The sequence below is a fragment of the Malaclemys terrapin genome, chromosome 3, assembly GCF_027887155.1.
Source record: "Malaclemys terrapin pileata isolate rMalTer1 chromosome 3, rMalTer1.hap1, whole genome shotgun sequence".
NCBI classification, from domain to species: Eukaryota; Metazoa; Chordata; order Testudines; family Emydidae; genus Malaclemys; species Malaclemys terrapin.
The window spans coordinates 207,938,182-207,953,462 of record NC_071507.1 but is presented as its reverse complement, the minus strand read 5'-3'; the positions used below and the strand labels follow the sequence as shown (position 1 = coordinate 207,953,462).

The window sequence follows — 15,281 nt, the reverse complement described above, 5'->3', positions numbered from 1 at the left end:
GAACAATGGGGGAATTCGCACACGTGTGTGAGACTCAAGCCAGGTGCAGGGCCCCTGTGAACCCAGGGCCAGAGCCCGAGCCCACGCCTGGTGCATCTGGGCTCTGTCTGCAACAGGCCAGGGAGGGGGGGGGGGGCCACAGGCCGGGGGCGGGGGTCAGCCCCAGCGCCATCCCCGCCCCGCCTCCAGCCTAAAGCACCCGCCCCTCCCCCGTCACGTGACCCCGGCCGCTCGTGTCATGTGCGGGGCGGGGAGTATGGGGTGGTGCGGCGGGGGGCGGGGCTCTGAGCTGCGGACGGGATTGGAGGCGGGGGCGGGGCCAGGCAGAGAAGGGGCGGGGCCGTGGGCGGGGCCAGGAAGCTGCAGGCGGGGGCTTGTCGGGCTCGGGATGGTCCTGACTCAGCCACCGGGCACCGCACGGGTCGGGTCGGCGGTACCGGGGGCGGGACCTTAGGGGCCCGGGGCACTAGTGCAGGGAGGGGCAGGGGGCAGGTGCCGGGGGAGCTGGTGCCGGAGGGAGGGGCAGGGGGCAGGTGCTGGGGGAGCTGGTGCTGGAGGGAGGGGCAGGGGGCAGGTGCTGGGGGAGCTGGTGCTGGAGGGAGGGGCAGGGGGCAGGTGCTGGGGGAGCTGGTGCTGGAGGGAGGGGCAGGGGGCAGGTGCCCAGGGAGCGGGTGCGGGGGGGTAGGTGCCCGGGGAGCTGGTGCCAGAGGGAGGGGCAGGGGGCAGGTGCCCAGGGAGCGGGTGCGGGGGGTAGGTGCCCGGGGAGCTGGTGCCGGAGGGAGGGGTCGGGGTAGGTGCCCGGGGCGCCGGTGCCGGAGGGAGGGGCAGGTGCCCGGGGAGCTGGTGCCGGAGGGAGGGGCAGGGGGTAGGTGCCCGGGGAGCTGGTGCCGGCAGGGCAGCCCATCCATGGAGGAAAAGCGCATCCTGTGCATTGGCCTGGTTTGCCTGGACATAATCAGCATGGTGGACACGTACCCGCTCGAGGACACGGACACCAGGTACGGGGGGCTCGGCTCCCTGGGGACTGCAGCACCGTGGGGAGGCTGGATTGGGGGCACAGAGGGGCTGAGTGGGCTGGGAGGGTTGGCCAATCCAGCCCCTGGGCTGCAGGCTCTGGGATCCCTGCGCCAGTCCCACGAGTGGGCAGGGGGGGTTGTCTTTGCCAGTTACAGATAACGTTCCCGGGGTCCTTCCCCTGGTGTGGTTCTGAGCCTCCCCAGCTCGGTTTTCCAGCTGGGAGGGGTGGGGCACAGGGGGGCTGGGACTTAGGGACGTGGGGCTGGAGGGAAGGGACTTGGCCAGGCCCTCAGCGGCAGGCAGCCCCGTCACAGCAGCTCCAGCTCAGACGGTCTGGGTTGTTCTCCCCCAGGAGCCCCCCAGGAGCCTGGCATCGGTGTCTGAGCCAGGGTAAGATCAGGGGGGAGGGGGGGCTGCCGCCTTCCAGGCCCATGCTCAGACACTAGCCCCAGGCCCTCTCTGGGCCAGGAAAATCCACCCGGTGTTCAGGTGGCTGGAGAGTACCCAGCTGGCAGGAGCAGGACCTGGCGGGGCCAGCAGGGAATCCGGGCGCCCTCTCGACCGTCTAGAAATGACTTCACCTGCAGCCCGACTTCCCGGGCAGAGCAGCGCAGACCCCTCGGGCCCCTGGGTGCCTCCGACCCGCTCCCCCGTGCGGTGCCAGCCCAGCGCACTGGCCGCGGTGCTGCCCTGGGAACCCAGCCCCAAGAGCTCCCTGCATGAACAGTCCTCCGATTAAACTGTCTGCCCTGGCACGCGGGCCTGGGGGTGGCATGAGCTTCCTCTGCCCCGCCCCACCCCACCCCTGTCAGCCAGCAGGGAACCCCCGGCTGGCTCTGCGATCCCACGCCCAGCTAACGGCCCTGTTCCAGCGTGTGGATCCCGCCAAGCAGGAGCGACTGGGGCCAGTGCAGGGCTGGGAGCCTGGTGCCCGGCCACGCCCTGCCATGGCTGTCTGTCTTCTAGGTGCCTGTCTCAGCGCTGGCAGCGGGGTGGCAATGCCTCAAATTCCTGCACCGTGTTGTCCCTGCTGGGGGCGCCCTGTGCCTTCATGGGCTCGTTGGCGCCCGGACACGCAGCAGAGTAAGCGATGGACCTGGTGCGGGGTGGCGGGGGGGTCTGCGGGTCAGCGTGCCCGCAGTGAGGTGGGAGCCTGAGTGCTCAAGCCAGCACCACGGGTATCCTGCCATGGGCACAGCTCAGGGGACCATTATGCACCTTGGCAGGTGCCCTGGCCCCCAGCACGCTGGACTGAGAGAGAATCCTTCCTTCCAGGTGACCGGGCCCAGCAAGTTGGGGGCGGGGAGCCCGCAGGCAGGACTGTCCCTTTTCGGGACGGGGAGATGTGACGCCTCCGCTGACCACAGGGGTTCTGGCTGCCTCCTTGTGCTAGGGGAGGGGGCAAATCAGACCTGGGGCTTCCTTTACCCTGTTTTGTGTCCTCTAAAGGCTTGTGACCCCTGAGTTCCTATCCGGCCTGCTCTGGCACCCCCCAGCTGGGCTCCGTCTGGCCTTTTCCCACGGGCTGGGCTGTCCGGCTCCTTGGCCGCACTGCCCTCACTCGGGGTCTGTGTTTCCAGCTGGCAAGGGGTCCGGGAGCTGGGTGCAGGGGATCTGCTGCAGCGTCGGCAGGGGGTTAGCGTGTGCTGCTGCTTTTCTAAAATCCACATCTGCTTGCTAAGTGGTGTGATGCGTCCATGCTCCCCCGGTGGTCCCTGTGAATTACATCACCATGGAAACAAGATGAGAGGGTTCCCCTGGGTCCCATCCAGCCTCTTCCTCTGGGACTAGGGGACACAAGATCCTATAATATAATAATTAATGGAGATATCCCATCTCCTAGAGCTGGAATGGACCTTGAAAGGTCATTGAGTCCAGCCCCCTGCCTTCACTAACAGGACCAAGTACTGATTTTGCCCCATATCCCCAAGTGGCCCCCTCAAGGATTGAACTCACAACCCTGGGTTTAGCAGGCCAATGCTCAAACCACTGAGCAATCCCTCCCCCTCAAAGTCTGTTCTCCAAAGCATCACCCAGGAGAGTGGGTATATCCACAGCCACAGGGCCCGTAGGGAGACCCGCCCCACCCTCCGGACCCATCTCCCTGCTGGGGAGTGACGGAGCCCCCAGCCCTTCCTGGGGAACCCCTCCCCTCGCTGGCCCCATCTCCCTGCTGGGGGGTCTCTGGAGAGCCTTTCACCCCTGCTCCCGGTTGTAGCCTGGGTGCTGCGCTGGCCGATCGTGGTCTGTGGGGCTCCCAGTGCAGTGGGGCAGGTTTGCTGGGGAGCGTCGGAGCTGCTGGGGACTGACTGGGCCCCCAGACCTGCTGTCTCCCCTCTGGCACCCAGGCACTGCAGGGCAGCGGCTCTCCCATCCCGCGCTTAACCCTCTCTGCGCCCCCCTCCCCGGCAGCTTCGTCCTGGCCGACCTGCGGCGCTATGCAGTGGAGCTCACCCACCTGGTCCCGCACCCCGAGAGCTCCTTCCCCACCTCCATCGTCATCAGCAGTGCGAGCAGGGGCACCCGCACCATCCTGCACACAAACAGGTGCGTAGGGGCTGTGCCCGGCGCCCGCTGTGCCCACCAGGATCTAACCCCTCTCTCCCTCCCCCTGTTCTCTCCCCTCCCCTGCTAAGTTTCATCGTGGCGGACTTCCGACGCAGGGGTGTGGATGTAGCGCATGTGGCGTGGCAGAGCCGGGGGGACACGCCATGCGCCTGCTGCCTTGTCAACAGCACCAACGGCTCACGGACGGTCACACTCTATGACACGTAAGGCCGGGCACATCTGCCGAGCCGTCGCGCCAGTCCCCCCTGGCAGGCAGGCGGCTCCCGCAGGGGGAACCCCAGTGCCGGGCCCTTGGGCCCTGCCTGTCACGGACGGGGGCTCGGGGGCCCGTGCCCTCAGGTCTCGCCTCGGCGCTGCCCCGTCAGAGGGGACCCATCCCGCATGGCTGATTGACTGATTCATTCACTGATTCTGCACGCAGACGCCAATCAGCTGCGCCAATGCTAATCCTGCAGCACCCGGTAATTTCACTGCCATAATTGGCACATCTCAATCTTGTCTTCGGGGGGGCGGGAGGGGAATCTGCATGTGTGACCCCCGCTGCCTCCCCAGGGCTTATGGGGGGTTGCCCTGTGACTCTTTGCAGGTGGTAGGCATTCAGAGGGGACCTTGGGCCTTGGGCTGGCCGCTGTAGCAGTGACCTCCCTGCGCTTGCAGGGCTGTCAGGGCCTTTCACTGGGTCCCTTCTGCCAGTGGGAAGGAATGCTCCCTTGGGAACTCGCCTGGCCCACACCAGCCCCGTCCCTCCATTTCCTGGCGGGTGGTCTGGGGTGCCCCTTGCTGCCTGCCCCTCGGGGTGAGCCCCGTCTTTGTGGGGCCGCTCGGCTCAGCCCGGCCCAGTGCATTAGAACACATGGGACAAGGCATCAGCACAGGAGGGGAGCAGAGGAGATCCTGGCCCCCCCAGTTAACACAGGTCCCGTATGGGGCCGTCTCTCCTGCCCTGCTGGGACCAGGCGGCAGGACTTTGCCTGGGACCCTGTTAACCCTTTGCTGGCAGGAGGGTCGAGCTGGGATCCAGCAGCCGGAGAAGTGGGGGAGGGGGTTAGTGATTCACAGGGGCTCGGTGTCACTGAGCTCTGTTCCCCTCGTTGAAGGGCGTCCGCGTCCCTGGGATCTCTGGGATCAAAGTCTGGCTGATGCCCTTTGAGATCAGGCCAGGGTCTCCTGCCTTCATCCCCTCTGCCAGAGGCTGTGGTTAATCATTGAATGGGTGCCTGGTTACCTGACTGGGTGTGAGCCCAGCCGGGCAGAGTCCAGCCCCTCAGAGCCCCATACTGTCACACCCTTCTGCCCCGTTGCTTGGCCTTGGACCCCCACCAGGAGCCCTGTATGGGCAGGGGCCTTGCCAGCCGAGCATGCAGAGGGAGCAGTGCCCGAGGGCACAGGCACCATGGTGTCCTCTGGGGCAGGCTCCCCCTGTGTCGCCGAGCAGGCCAGGGGGTCTGTGTGAGTGCCTGCAGGCCATGCCATGTGTTGGGCCCCACTGCCTGGGAGCTGCACTCCCCACCTGCTGGGGCCGCTAGCCCAGATTCCCCAGCGGCTCGCTGACTGCAGGGGCTAAAGTCGCCCCCCGTCCCCCTCAGCCCTAACCTCTCTGCTAGGAGGGGCCCCGTGCACCCGCCCTCTGACTCCCCTGTGTTCTCCCCCCCCCCCCCCCCCGTGGGTTAGAAACCTGCCAGATGTGACAGCACAGGATTTTGAGCAGGTCGACCTCACCCAGTACAAGTGGATCCATTGGGAGGTGAGTCCCCCCTCAGCCAGCGAGGCCCCCCATTCCGCCATTGACTGTTCAGTGGTTCCCCAGAGGGGCCTGGCGCTGCCCTAGCGTGGAGGGCGGGGGGGCCCTACCCCAGGCAGTGCCCGATGTGAGGAGGCGAAGGCAGACGCAGGCCAGAGGAGTGGGATGGCACATACATGGGAGTGCTGCCCAGCCCAGGGGCCATGTCATGGTGGCGCCAGGAGCTGAGATGAGGAGTGGGCCAGGCAGCGGGCTGGTGAGGAGTGGAATAGGGCTGGGGTGGCCAGACAGGGGCGGTTACGGTAGCCCCGCAGGAGACGAAGGCATGGCCAAACACTCGCTCATTGGCACAGAAAGGAAGGGGCGGCTCGGAGTCGCAAGGGGGTGGCAGCAGCAGCAGGATTTAGTGACGGGGGGGGCCTGAGTGACCTGGAATAGAGACTGGCCCCCGTGCTTCTGGCTCGAGGCTGGGAGTCCTGGAGGTGGGATGGGAGGCAGATGCGCCGGCTTGCTGCTCTCTGCTCTCCACTTCCCTCTTCGCAGGCTGCTCCATGTGGGACCTTGCTCCTGAGTGGCTGGGTGTGGATGCTGTTATCTGGACTGAGTGCTTGGTGCTGGGTAGCCCTGTGTAGACGAGCCCTTGCTCGTGCTTACTCCCGTTCTGTGTCCACATGGCCCAGCCCAGCCCACCTTCCCATGCAGCACAAGTTGCCGGGTGGCTTAGGCTGGGGTCTGCACTGAGTCGCTGCTTTGCTAGTCCACGCCGTGGCACCCAGGCCAGGCTGGCGTGCTGTGCCCAGGCCCGTGGGTGCAGGGGGTCAGGGATACGGCCCTCTCCTTGCTGAAAGCTTGTCCTGCTTCCAGGGCAGGAACGCTGCGGAGCAGGTGAAAATGATCCAGCGCGTGGAGGAGTATAACCGGACCTGCCCAGCCCACCAGAGAGTCTCTACGTCGGTGGAGGTGGAGAAGCCCCGAAAGGAGCTGTACCAGCTCTTCGGCTACGGAGACGTGGTAGGAAATAATGGGGCACGTCCCCGCGGGTCCTGGCATCCCCTGCCCCTGGGGGCAGCTGGGGTCAGGGGGTCTCGGCTGGGGGAGGGCAGGGAGCTTGGCTCTCCCAGCCTGTCCTGCTGGGGGGCCCTGCTGCCTGGAGGGGGCCCTCATGGGGGGAGGTGTCACGACCAGAGCAGGGCCCCTGTGTGGGGGGAGCCGGAGAGCAGCACAGCTGGGGCCTGCCCCCTGGGGGCGCTGCAGGGGGCCCAGCCCCGCCCACACCCAGGTGACAGGGCATTTCCTCTGGGGGGCGCTCTGGGCAGCTGGCTCGTTCTCTATGGTACGTGCACTGGGTGGGGGGCGCTCTGGGCAGCTGGCTCGTTCTCTATGGTACGTGCACTGGGTGGGGGGCGCTCTGGGCAGCTGGCACCAGCTCACTGCTCGGGGAGGGGCTGTCTAGGTGGGCACCTGCCTGTGGGAGACATGACAGGTGTCTGGGAGGCCAGCGAGGAAGGGAGCTGATTGGCTAGTGGGACTGCTCAGCTGGCCAATCAGACGCCAGCTCCTGCATGGCTCAGGGAGCTGGGGCTTGTGGCCTGGGGGCGTTGGCAGCGGGGGCCCAGCGCTGGCTGGGGGGCACTGGGGGCTCTGGCATTGGGGCAGGGGCTCAGCTCTGGCTATGACAGAACAAGGAGCAATGGTCTCAAGTTGCAGTGGGGGAGGTCTAGGTTGGATATTAGGAAACACTATTTCACTAGGAGGGTGGTGAAGCACTGGAATGGGTTCCCTAGGGAGGTGGTGGAGTCTTCTTCCTTAGAGGTTTTTAAGGCCCGGCTTGACAAAGCCCTGGCTGGGATGATTTAGTTGGGGATTGGTCCTGCTTTGAGCCGGGGGTTGGACTAGATACCTCCTGAGGTCCCTTCCAACCCTGATATTCTGTGATTCTATGGGGCACTGGCATTGGGGCAGAGGGGCAGTGCTGGCTATTGGGCACTGGGGGGTGCTGGCTATGGGGCATGGGGGGGGGCTGGCATTGGGGGTGGGGGCTCGGTGCTGGCTGAGGGGCACTGGCATTGGGCGGTGCTGGCTATGGAGAACGGGGGGGCCCTGGCATTGGGGGTGGGGGCTCAGTGCTGGCTGAGGGGCACTGGCATGGGGCAGAGCTGGCTATGGGGCAGTGGGGAGCACAGTGGCATTGTTCATTGGCTTTGGCTACCTGGCCCTGCCCCCTTACTCCTTCTTTCCCGGCAGGTATTTGTCAGCAAGGACGTGGCAAAGGACTTTGGTTTCCACTCGGCTCCCGAGGCCGTGAAGGGGCTTCGCACCCGTGTGAGACCAGGGTAGGTCTGGGCCACGTGGGGCCAAACTGGGAGGATGAACCTGGCATGGGGGGCCAGGGACTCACTCACTGCCCTGCCCTGGGCAGAGCGACGCAGCAGCAGGCAGCCTCCAGGCCCTCCTTGGCCCACGCTGCCCGAGGCGGGGGGAGCAGGACCCTGCTGCTCCCCCCAGAGGAGGGGGCAGGGCCCAGAGCTGGCGCTGGAGGGTAACAGCTGCTCGGTGGCTGCTGTGAAATGGGTTGGTGGGTTCAGAGCAGTTCTTCTTCGGGTGCTTGCTCATATCCATTCCATTAGGTGTGCGCGCGCCGCGTGCACGATCGTCGGAAGATTTTTACCCTAGCAACACCGGCGGGTCGGCTGTGGAGCCCCCTAGAGTGGCGCCTTCATGGCGCTGAATATATACCCCAGCCGACCCGGCGCCCCCTCAGTTCCTTCTTACCGCCCCTGACGGTCGTTGGAACTGTGGAGCGCGGCATAGCTGTCCTCCACTCTCCCTAGCTTACTTAGTCATTCAAAGTTATAGTTATAGTTGTAGTTCTAGTGTTTATAGTTAAATAGTTTTAAAGTTGTTATAGTTGTTATTGTAGTTCAGGGGGTTAAGGGGGTCGTCTCCCCCTTTCTCCCCCGGCCGCGGGCCCGGGCTCATGCCCAACGCTCCCGGCTTCAAGCAGTGCGCCTCCTGCGCTAAGCCTATGCCAACGAGCGACCCGCACGACTCCTGTTTGAAGTGCCTGGGAGAGTCCCACCAAACAGACAAATGCAAGATCTGTAAGGCCTTCAAACCAAGAACCAAGAAGGAGCGGGACTTTCGGCTCAGGCAACTCCTAATGGAGGCGGCACTTAGCCCGGACACTCCTTCCACGGGCCAGACTCCGACGCCTAGCACTTCGGTGCGCAGTGCCCCGGCGGCACCGGCTATGACGACCACGCGAGTGGCGTCAGACAAGCCTCCCCGGCACCGGACCTCGTCGGCACCGCAAACACAGCAAGTGCCGCGGCGCCGGTCATTATCCCCAGGGCATAAAAAAGCCCATAAGACGGGGACGTCCGTGCCGAAGACGCCGGCTCCCCCAGTGCCGGGGGTAGAGCCGCGTCCGCCGGTGGAGCAACGGAAACAGGCGCCTCCAGCACCGTCGACTCCGGCGCCGAGGCCGTCGAGTCCGGTACAAATAGCGTCTCCACCGAGGCCGGCGGTGATACAGTGTCTCCCGTCGACTCCAGAGACCTTCGCGGCGGCGAGAGACTTGATAGCTCTCACGGAGCCGGCACCGCCTCAACCACCGGCACCGACTGTACCGTTGACTCGCCCGGTACAGTCAAGAGGGAAACCTGCCTTGATGCGCCCTCCATCACAAGGGCTGGAACCTCGATGCCGATCCAGGTCCCGAAGCAGGTCCCCACGCCGCTCGCAGTCCCGGCACCGAATATCGTCTCGGCACCGGTCGTACTCGCGGCCAAGATCTTCGTCGCGGCACCGGTCTACGTCTCGGCACCGCTATGATCGTCGGCACCGATCAACGTCGAGACGTAGTTCTCGGCACCGCCACGCTCGACGCTCGACGTCGAGAGGCCGCTCCCGGCACCGGGCATACTCTAGGTCCTCGTCGAGGTCCAGATCTGACTCCCGGCACCGACGAGGTCATCGGCACCGGTCGCGGTCCCGGCACCGATCGCCGGCACCGCACAGAGATAGATCATCTCCGGACCGGCACCGTGCGGCACCGCAGACCACGGGGATCGTTTCATCTTTCGCGGCACCGCCATGGCCGTCAAGATCGGCGTCTCGCTCCTCGGAGGACCTGTCGAGATCGGCATACCCCCCTCAGGGGCAGGCCGAGGAACGAGACTTGGGCCATTGGCAGGAGAGGGCAGAGGACCACTCTCATGGACCATCTCACTGGTCGTTTTGGACCCCGTGGGCGTATCACCAGGAGCAAGGGGCTTCATTACCATCGACCTCTCGCTCGGGTCACTCGGTCAGAAGGGCCCCAGAATCCACCATCTCTCGGCCTCCGCCTGGAGGCATGGAGGCTTCTGTGTCCACACCACCCGACACCGTGGACCCAAGTGCAGGTGACGCTCCGACCCAAGACCAGGGGGACCGGGACCCCCCCTTGGATCCACTACCACCGGAGGCGTCCTCCTCCTCCTCTCCGGATGAGGCAGTGGCGGGCACTTCATGCACGGGTCCCCCTCCGATAGATCTTCGGGCTCACCAGGATCTCCTGCGCAGGATGGCCCGTAATATGGACCTGCAGACGGAGGAGATAGTGGAGGTGCACGACCCGATCGTGAATATCCTTGGATCGGATGCCCCATCGAGGGTGGCGTTACCCTTGATCCGCACGATCCAAACGAACGCGGATACGATATGGCAGACTCCTGCCTCCATTCCACCCACAGCGAGAGGGGTGGAAAGGAAATACTTTGTCCCATCTAAGGACTATGGATTCTTGTACACACACCCCCAACCGTGTTCACTGGTGGTGGAATCAGTGAATGCACGAGAGCGCCACGGCCAGCAGGCTGCAGCGCCAAAATCAAAAGAGGCTAAGCGGCTTGATCTGTTTGGCCGTAAGGTTTACTCAGCCGGAGGGCTACAACTTAGAGCGGCGAATCAACAGGCGCTACTGAGCCGCTACAATTTCAACTCCTGGAACTCTATGGGGAAGTTTAAGGAGTGGATTCCCCAAGAGTCCAGGGAAGAGTTTGGAGCCATGGTTGAGGAGGGTAAGAAGGTGGCTCGGACCTCCTTACAGGCCTCCCTGGACATAGCGGACTCGGCCGCAAGGACCCTGGCCGCAGGTATCGCTATGCGCAGGACCTCCTGGCTCCAAGTTTCGGGTTTGCCCCCTGAATTACAGCAGACCCTACAGGATTTGCCCTTTGAAGGACAGGGGCTGTTCTCGGAGAAGACGGACTCTCGATTGCAGAGCCTCAAAGACTCCAGGACAATCATGCGCTCCTTGGGGATGCATGTTGCGGGTCCCCAGCGCAGACCATTTAGGCCGCAGCCTCAACATTTTTACCCCCCTCCACCTCGTCAGAGACAGGACCCTGCCAGAAGGCGAGGGCGAGGTGGTAGGAGAAGATGGGCTGGCCCTCAACCCGGTCAGAACCAAGGGCCACCAAGACCACCTTCAGGTCCTAGACAGAACTTTTGAAGGTGCGGTCGAGGACGGCGCCCCAGTCATCCCCCAGGATCCAGCTCCCTCCTTTCGGGATCGCCTCTCCCACTTCCACCGTGCTTGGTCCCTTATAACTTCGGACCGTTGGGTCCTCCGCACGGTGGAGAGGGGATACGCTATCCAGTTTTCTTCTATCCCCCCCTCCCACCCCCTTTCCCCGTCCCTCTTCAGGGACCCTTCTCACGAGCAACTTCTTATACAGGAGGTTTCTACGCTCCTGGCCATGGGGGCCATAGAGGAGGTTCCGATAGACTTAAGGGGCAGGGGATTTTATTCCCGTTACTTCCTGATCCCCAAGTCCAAAGGAGGTCTGCGGCCCATCTTGGACTTGCGCGGACTCAACAAATTCGTAGTAAAGTTGAAGTTCCGCATGGTCTCTTTGGGGGCCATTATCCCTTCCCTCGATCCTGGAGACTGGTTCGCCGCCCTCGACATGAAAGACGCATACTTTCACATCGCAATTTACCCACCTCACAGACGCTTCCTGCGATTCGTGGTAAACACGGTGCACTACCAATTTGCAGTCCTTCCCTTCGGCCTATCCTCGGCCCCAAGGGTGTTCACGAAATGTATGGCTGTCGTGGCAGCGTACCTTCGTCGGCAAGGGATACAGGTGTTCCCGTACCTAGACGACTGGCTGGTGCGCGGTCGCACCAAGGAGCAAGTTCAAGCTCACGTCCACAGAATAGTGCACACATTCAACGAGTTGGGCATCCTCCTCAACAAGGACAAATCCACTCTAGAACCTACCCAGAGAATAGAATTCATCGGCGCAGTTCTAGACTCCAGACGTGCACAAGCCATCCTGCCAGACAACCGATTTGGCACCATCACGAACCTCATTCAAGGGCTCAAGGCCTTCCCAACTACCACGGTGAGGTCGTGCCTTACCCTGCTGGGTCACATGGCTTCCTGCACGTACGTAACCAGGCATGCCAGACTTCGACTTCGCCCGCTTCAAACCTGGGTGTCATCAATATACCGTCCACATCGGGACAGCCTGAACATGGTGGTCACGGTCCCGAACTCGGTCCTGGCCTCCCTCACCTGGTGGCTAGATCACACTGTAGTCTGCGAGGGGATGCCATTTCACGCCCCACAACCCTCCCTGCACCTGGTCACAGACGCGTCATCTCTGGGGTGGGGCGCCCATCTCAACGAACACCATACCCAGGGCCTGTGGACTGCATCCCAGTTAGCCCTACACATCAATGTTCGGGAACTGATGGCGGTACGCCTGGCGTGCCAGGCATTCCTCAATCTCCTACGTGGCCGCTGTGTGTTAGTTCTCATCGACAACACCACGGCCATGTTCTACATCAACAAGCAAGGAGGAGCACGTTCGTCAATTCTATGCCAAGAGGCCATTCGCCTGTGGGACTTCTGCATCGCCCACTCAATCCATCTCACGGCATCGTTCCTCCCTGGAGTCCAGAACACTCTAGCGGACCGACTCAGCAGGTCCTTCCAAACGCACGAGTGGTCTATCCGTCCGGACATTATACATTCCATCTTCCAGAGGTGGGGGTTTCCCCAGATAGACCTGTTTGCATCTCGAGACAACAGGAAGTGCCACGTGTTCTGCTCCCTACAAGGTCGAGCTCCGGGCTCCCTCTCGGACGCCTTTCTGCTTCCCTGGAAAGACCACCTGTTTTATGCCTTCCCTCCGTTTCCTCTGGTCCACAAGGTACTGCTCAAACTGCGCAGAGACCAGGCACAGGTAATTCTGATCGCTCCTGCATGGCCAAGACAACATTGGTACACCACACTGTTGGAGCTCTCGGTTCAGACACCGATCCCGCTTCCGTTGGATCCGGATCTCATCTCTCAGGACCACGGCCGGTTGCGTCACCCCGACCTCCAATCACTCCACCTCACGGCGTGGCTGCTCCATGGTTCACCCAGGCAGAGCAGCAATGCTCGCACTCTGTCCAACAGATTCTGCTGAGCAGTAGGAAGCCCTCAACACGCACCACGTACTTGGCCAAGTGGAAGCGGTTCTCCTGTTGGTGCGAACAACGAGCCATGTCCCCGTTGCAGGCACCCATTCCTCTCATTTTGGAATATCTCCTCTCCCTAAAACAGCAGGGGTTGGCGATATCTTCAATTAGAGTTCACCTGGCCGCTATATCGGCCTTTCACCCAGGGGAACTCGCGTCCTCGGTATTCTCTAACCCGATGGTCGTTAGATTCCTCAAGGGCTTAGACCGGATGTACCCACAACAACGTCAGCCCGTTCAGACGTGGGACCTCAACCTGGTTCTCTCCAAGCTCACAGGTCCTCCATTCGAGCCACTGGCCACCTGTTCTCTTTTGTACCTATCCTGGAAGACAGCCTTCCTTGTAGCCATCACCTCAGCAAGGCGCGTTTCTGAACTCAGGGCGCTTACATCCGAGCCCCCTTATACAGTTTTCCATAAGGATAAAGTGCAGCTTCGTCCACATCCTGCCTTTCTCCCTAAGGTGGTTTCTCCTTTTCATATCAACCAGGACATCTTTCTCCCGGTCTTTCATCCCAAACCACATGGCACTCGCCAGGATCAACGTTTGCATTCCCTGGACGTACGAAGGGCCCTGGCCTTCTATATTGACCGCACAAAGCACTTTAGAAAGACGACGCAACTCTTCGTTGCAGTGGCCGACCGAATGAAAGGCTCACCGGTCTCCTCACAACGCCTATCCTCCTGGATTACGTCTTGCATCCGGACTTGCTATGACCTGGCAGGTGTCTCAGCACCGCACCTCACCGCTCACTCCACGAGGGCCCAGGCTTCCTCGACGGCTTTCCTGGCACAAGTTCCGATTCAGGACATTTGTAGAGCAGCGGTTTGGTCATCAGTCCACACATTTACAGCTCACTATGCACTAGTGCAGCAGTCCAGAGACGATGCTGCTTTCGGATCAGCGGTTTTGCACACAGCAATGTCTCACTCCGACCCCACCACCTAAGTTGGGCTTGGGAGTCACCTAATGGAATGGATATGAGCAAGCACTCGAAGAAGAAAAGACGGTTACTCACCGTTGTAACTGTTGTTCTTCGAGATGTGTTGCTCATATCCATTCCAAACCCGCCCCCCGTCCCCACTGTGGGAGTAGCCGGCAAGAAGGAACTGAGGGGGCGCCGGGTCGGCTGGGGTATATATTCAGCGCCATGAAGGCGCCACTCTAGGGGGCTCCACAGCCGACCCGCCGGTGTTGCTAGGGTAGAAAATCTTCCGACGATCGTGCACGCGGCGCGCACACACCTAATGGAATGGATATGAGCAACACATCTCGAAGAACAACAGTTACAACGGTGAGTAACCGTCTTTTCCTGTGGGGGAGCAGTCCAGGGGGCAGCTGGCCCCAAGGGGCGGACGGTGCTCAAGGCTGGCTGTGGAGTCACGCTGAGGGGCTGTCTCCCCAGGGCCACTGTGATCTGCGCCTGGGCCGAGGCAGGGGCTGACGCACTGGGGCCTGACGGGGAGCTCGTCCACTCAGACGCCTTCCCCCCAGAGACCATCGTGGACACACTGGGCGCTGGAGACACCTTCAATGCCGCTGTTCTCTTGGCCCTGTCGAGAGGTGAGAGTCGGTGCACTGGGGGGGCCGGGAGCCTCCCCACAGGGCGCACTGGGGGGGCCAGGGCAGGTTCGGGCTGACGGGCAGCTTGTTCTCCCATGGCAGGGCAGAGGCTGCAGGAGGCGCTGGCCTTTGGGTGCCAGGTGGCTGGCAGGAAGTGCGGGGTCCATGGGTACGACGGCATCGTGTGAACAGAGCTGCCCGCTGGAGGAGACGCCCCCTTTGCACCAGGAGGCTGCAGCTGGTGCTGACTTGCTGGGATTTCCTGGGGCGCAAGGGCTGAGCTGTTGGTGCTGCCCGCCGGGTGCCATGATGCCTGCTGCCCGGGCACTGTACCCGGCCCTGCGGGTCCCCTCCCCGTCCAGTGTAGTCAATAAACGCTTGGGAACAGCTGCAGCCCTTGCTTTTTTCAGTCCGGCCGGCAGGCGAGCTCTGGCTATGGGGCATTGGGGGCACGGGCATTGGAGCGGGGGCTCGGTGCTGCCGAGCTAGGCAGACGCATGGCAGTGTATGAGCTGTGGGGGAAGCGCCCGCCCAGGGCGTAGGCAGCCAGAGCCGGGACGCAGCTGCTCCTGGGGACAGCAGCCCCTGCTGCCTGGGGTTGGCACTGGGGCTCCCGGAGCCTGTGGCCCTGACCTAGACCGTGCAGCAGGGGCTTCCCACGGCTCCCCGCCTTAGAGGAAGCGCAGCTTGGGGGAGCTGCAAGGGGAACCCTGCCAAGAGCTGCCTCTCTGCAGAACAGGCTCCTGGAGCCCCTGGCAGGCAGGGTGAGGGGCTGGGGGCCGTCTAAAGGAGGTGGGTGCCTCCGCTCTGCCCTGTGGGCTCCACAGTGCGATGGGCTCCCAGGCCCCAGGCTCCACTCTGACTGGGTGT

General features: G+C 63.0%; 2 protein-coding genes across 6 annotated transcripts in view; one reads left to right on the top strand and one right to left on the bottom strand.

Moving 5' to 3' along the window:
* The window catches only part of LOC128833865 (cGMP-dependent protein kinase 1-like), a 57,161-nt gene extending 55,186 nt beyond the window's left edge, over positions 1 to 1,975 (bottom strand). Inside the window, exon 1 of the mRNA XM_054022084.1 lies at positions 1,599 to 1,975. The gene's annotated coding sequence lies outside the window, so the exon portion shown is untranslated. The remainder of the gene's footprint in view (positions 1 to 1,598) is intronic.
* On the top strand, positions 813 to 14,801 carry KHK (ketohexokinase). 5 transcript variants are annotated; one of them, XM_054022102.1, is made up of 9 exons: positions 813 to 998; positions 1,984 to 2,100; positions 3,430 to 3,564; positions 3,654 to 3,788; positions 5,257 to 5,329; positions 6,191 to 6,337; positions 7,571 to 7,659; positions 14,254 to 14,411; positions 14,514 to 14,801. In XM_054022102.1, the coding sequence occupies exons 1-9, from the start codon at positions 907 to 909 to the stop codon at positions 14,597 to 14,599; spliced, it is 1,032 nt and encodes a 343-aa protein (XP_053878077.1). In that variant the 5' UTR covers positions 813 to 906; the 3' UTR covers positions 14,600 to 14,801. The 5 variants fall into 5 exon arrangements, with proteins under 5 accessions (XP_053878077.1, XP_053878078.1, XP_053878080.1 ...); XM_054022103.1 differs by lacking the exon at positions 1,984 to 2,100; XM_054022105.1 differs by lacking the exon at positions 3,654 to 3,788 and having other exon boundaries at positions 814 to 998.
* Positions 14,802 to 15,281: the final 480 nt, after the last annotated feature.

Bases quoted from the DNA above. Each gene is read 5' to 3' on its own strand.
- KHK (XM_054022102.1), top strand. From the start codon at position 907: ATGGAGGAAAAGCGCATCCTGTGCATTGGCCTGGTTTGCCTGGACATA. The intron at 2,101-3,429 runs GTAAGCGATGGA...CCTCCCCGGCAG, and splicing joins GCGCCCGGACACGCAGCAGA to CTTCGTCCTGGCCGACCTGC. The intron at 3,565-3,653 runs GTGCGTAGGGGC...TCCCCTGCTAAG, and splicing joins ACCATCCTGCACACAAACAG to TTTCATCGTGGCGGACTTCC.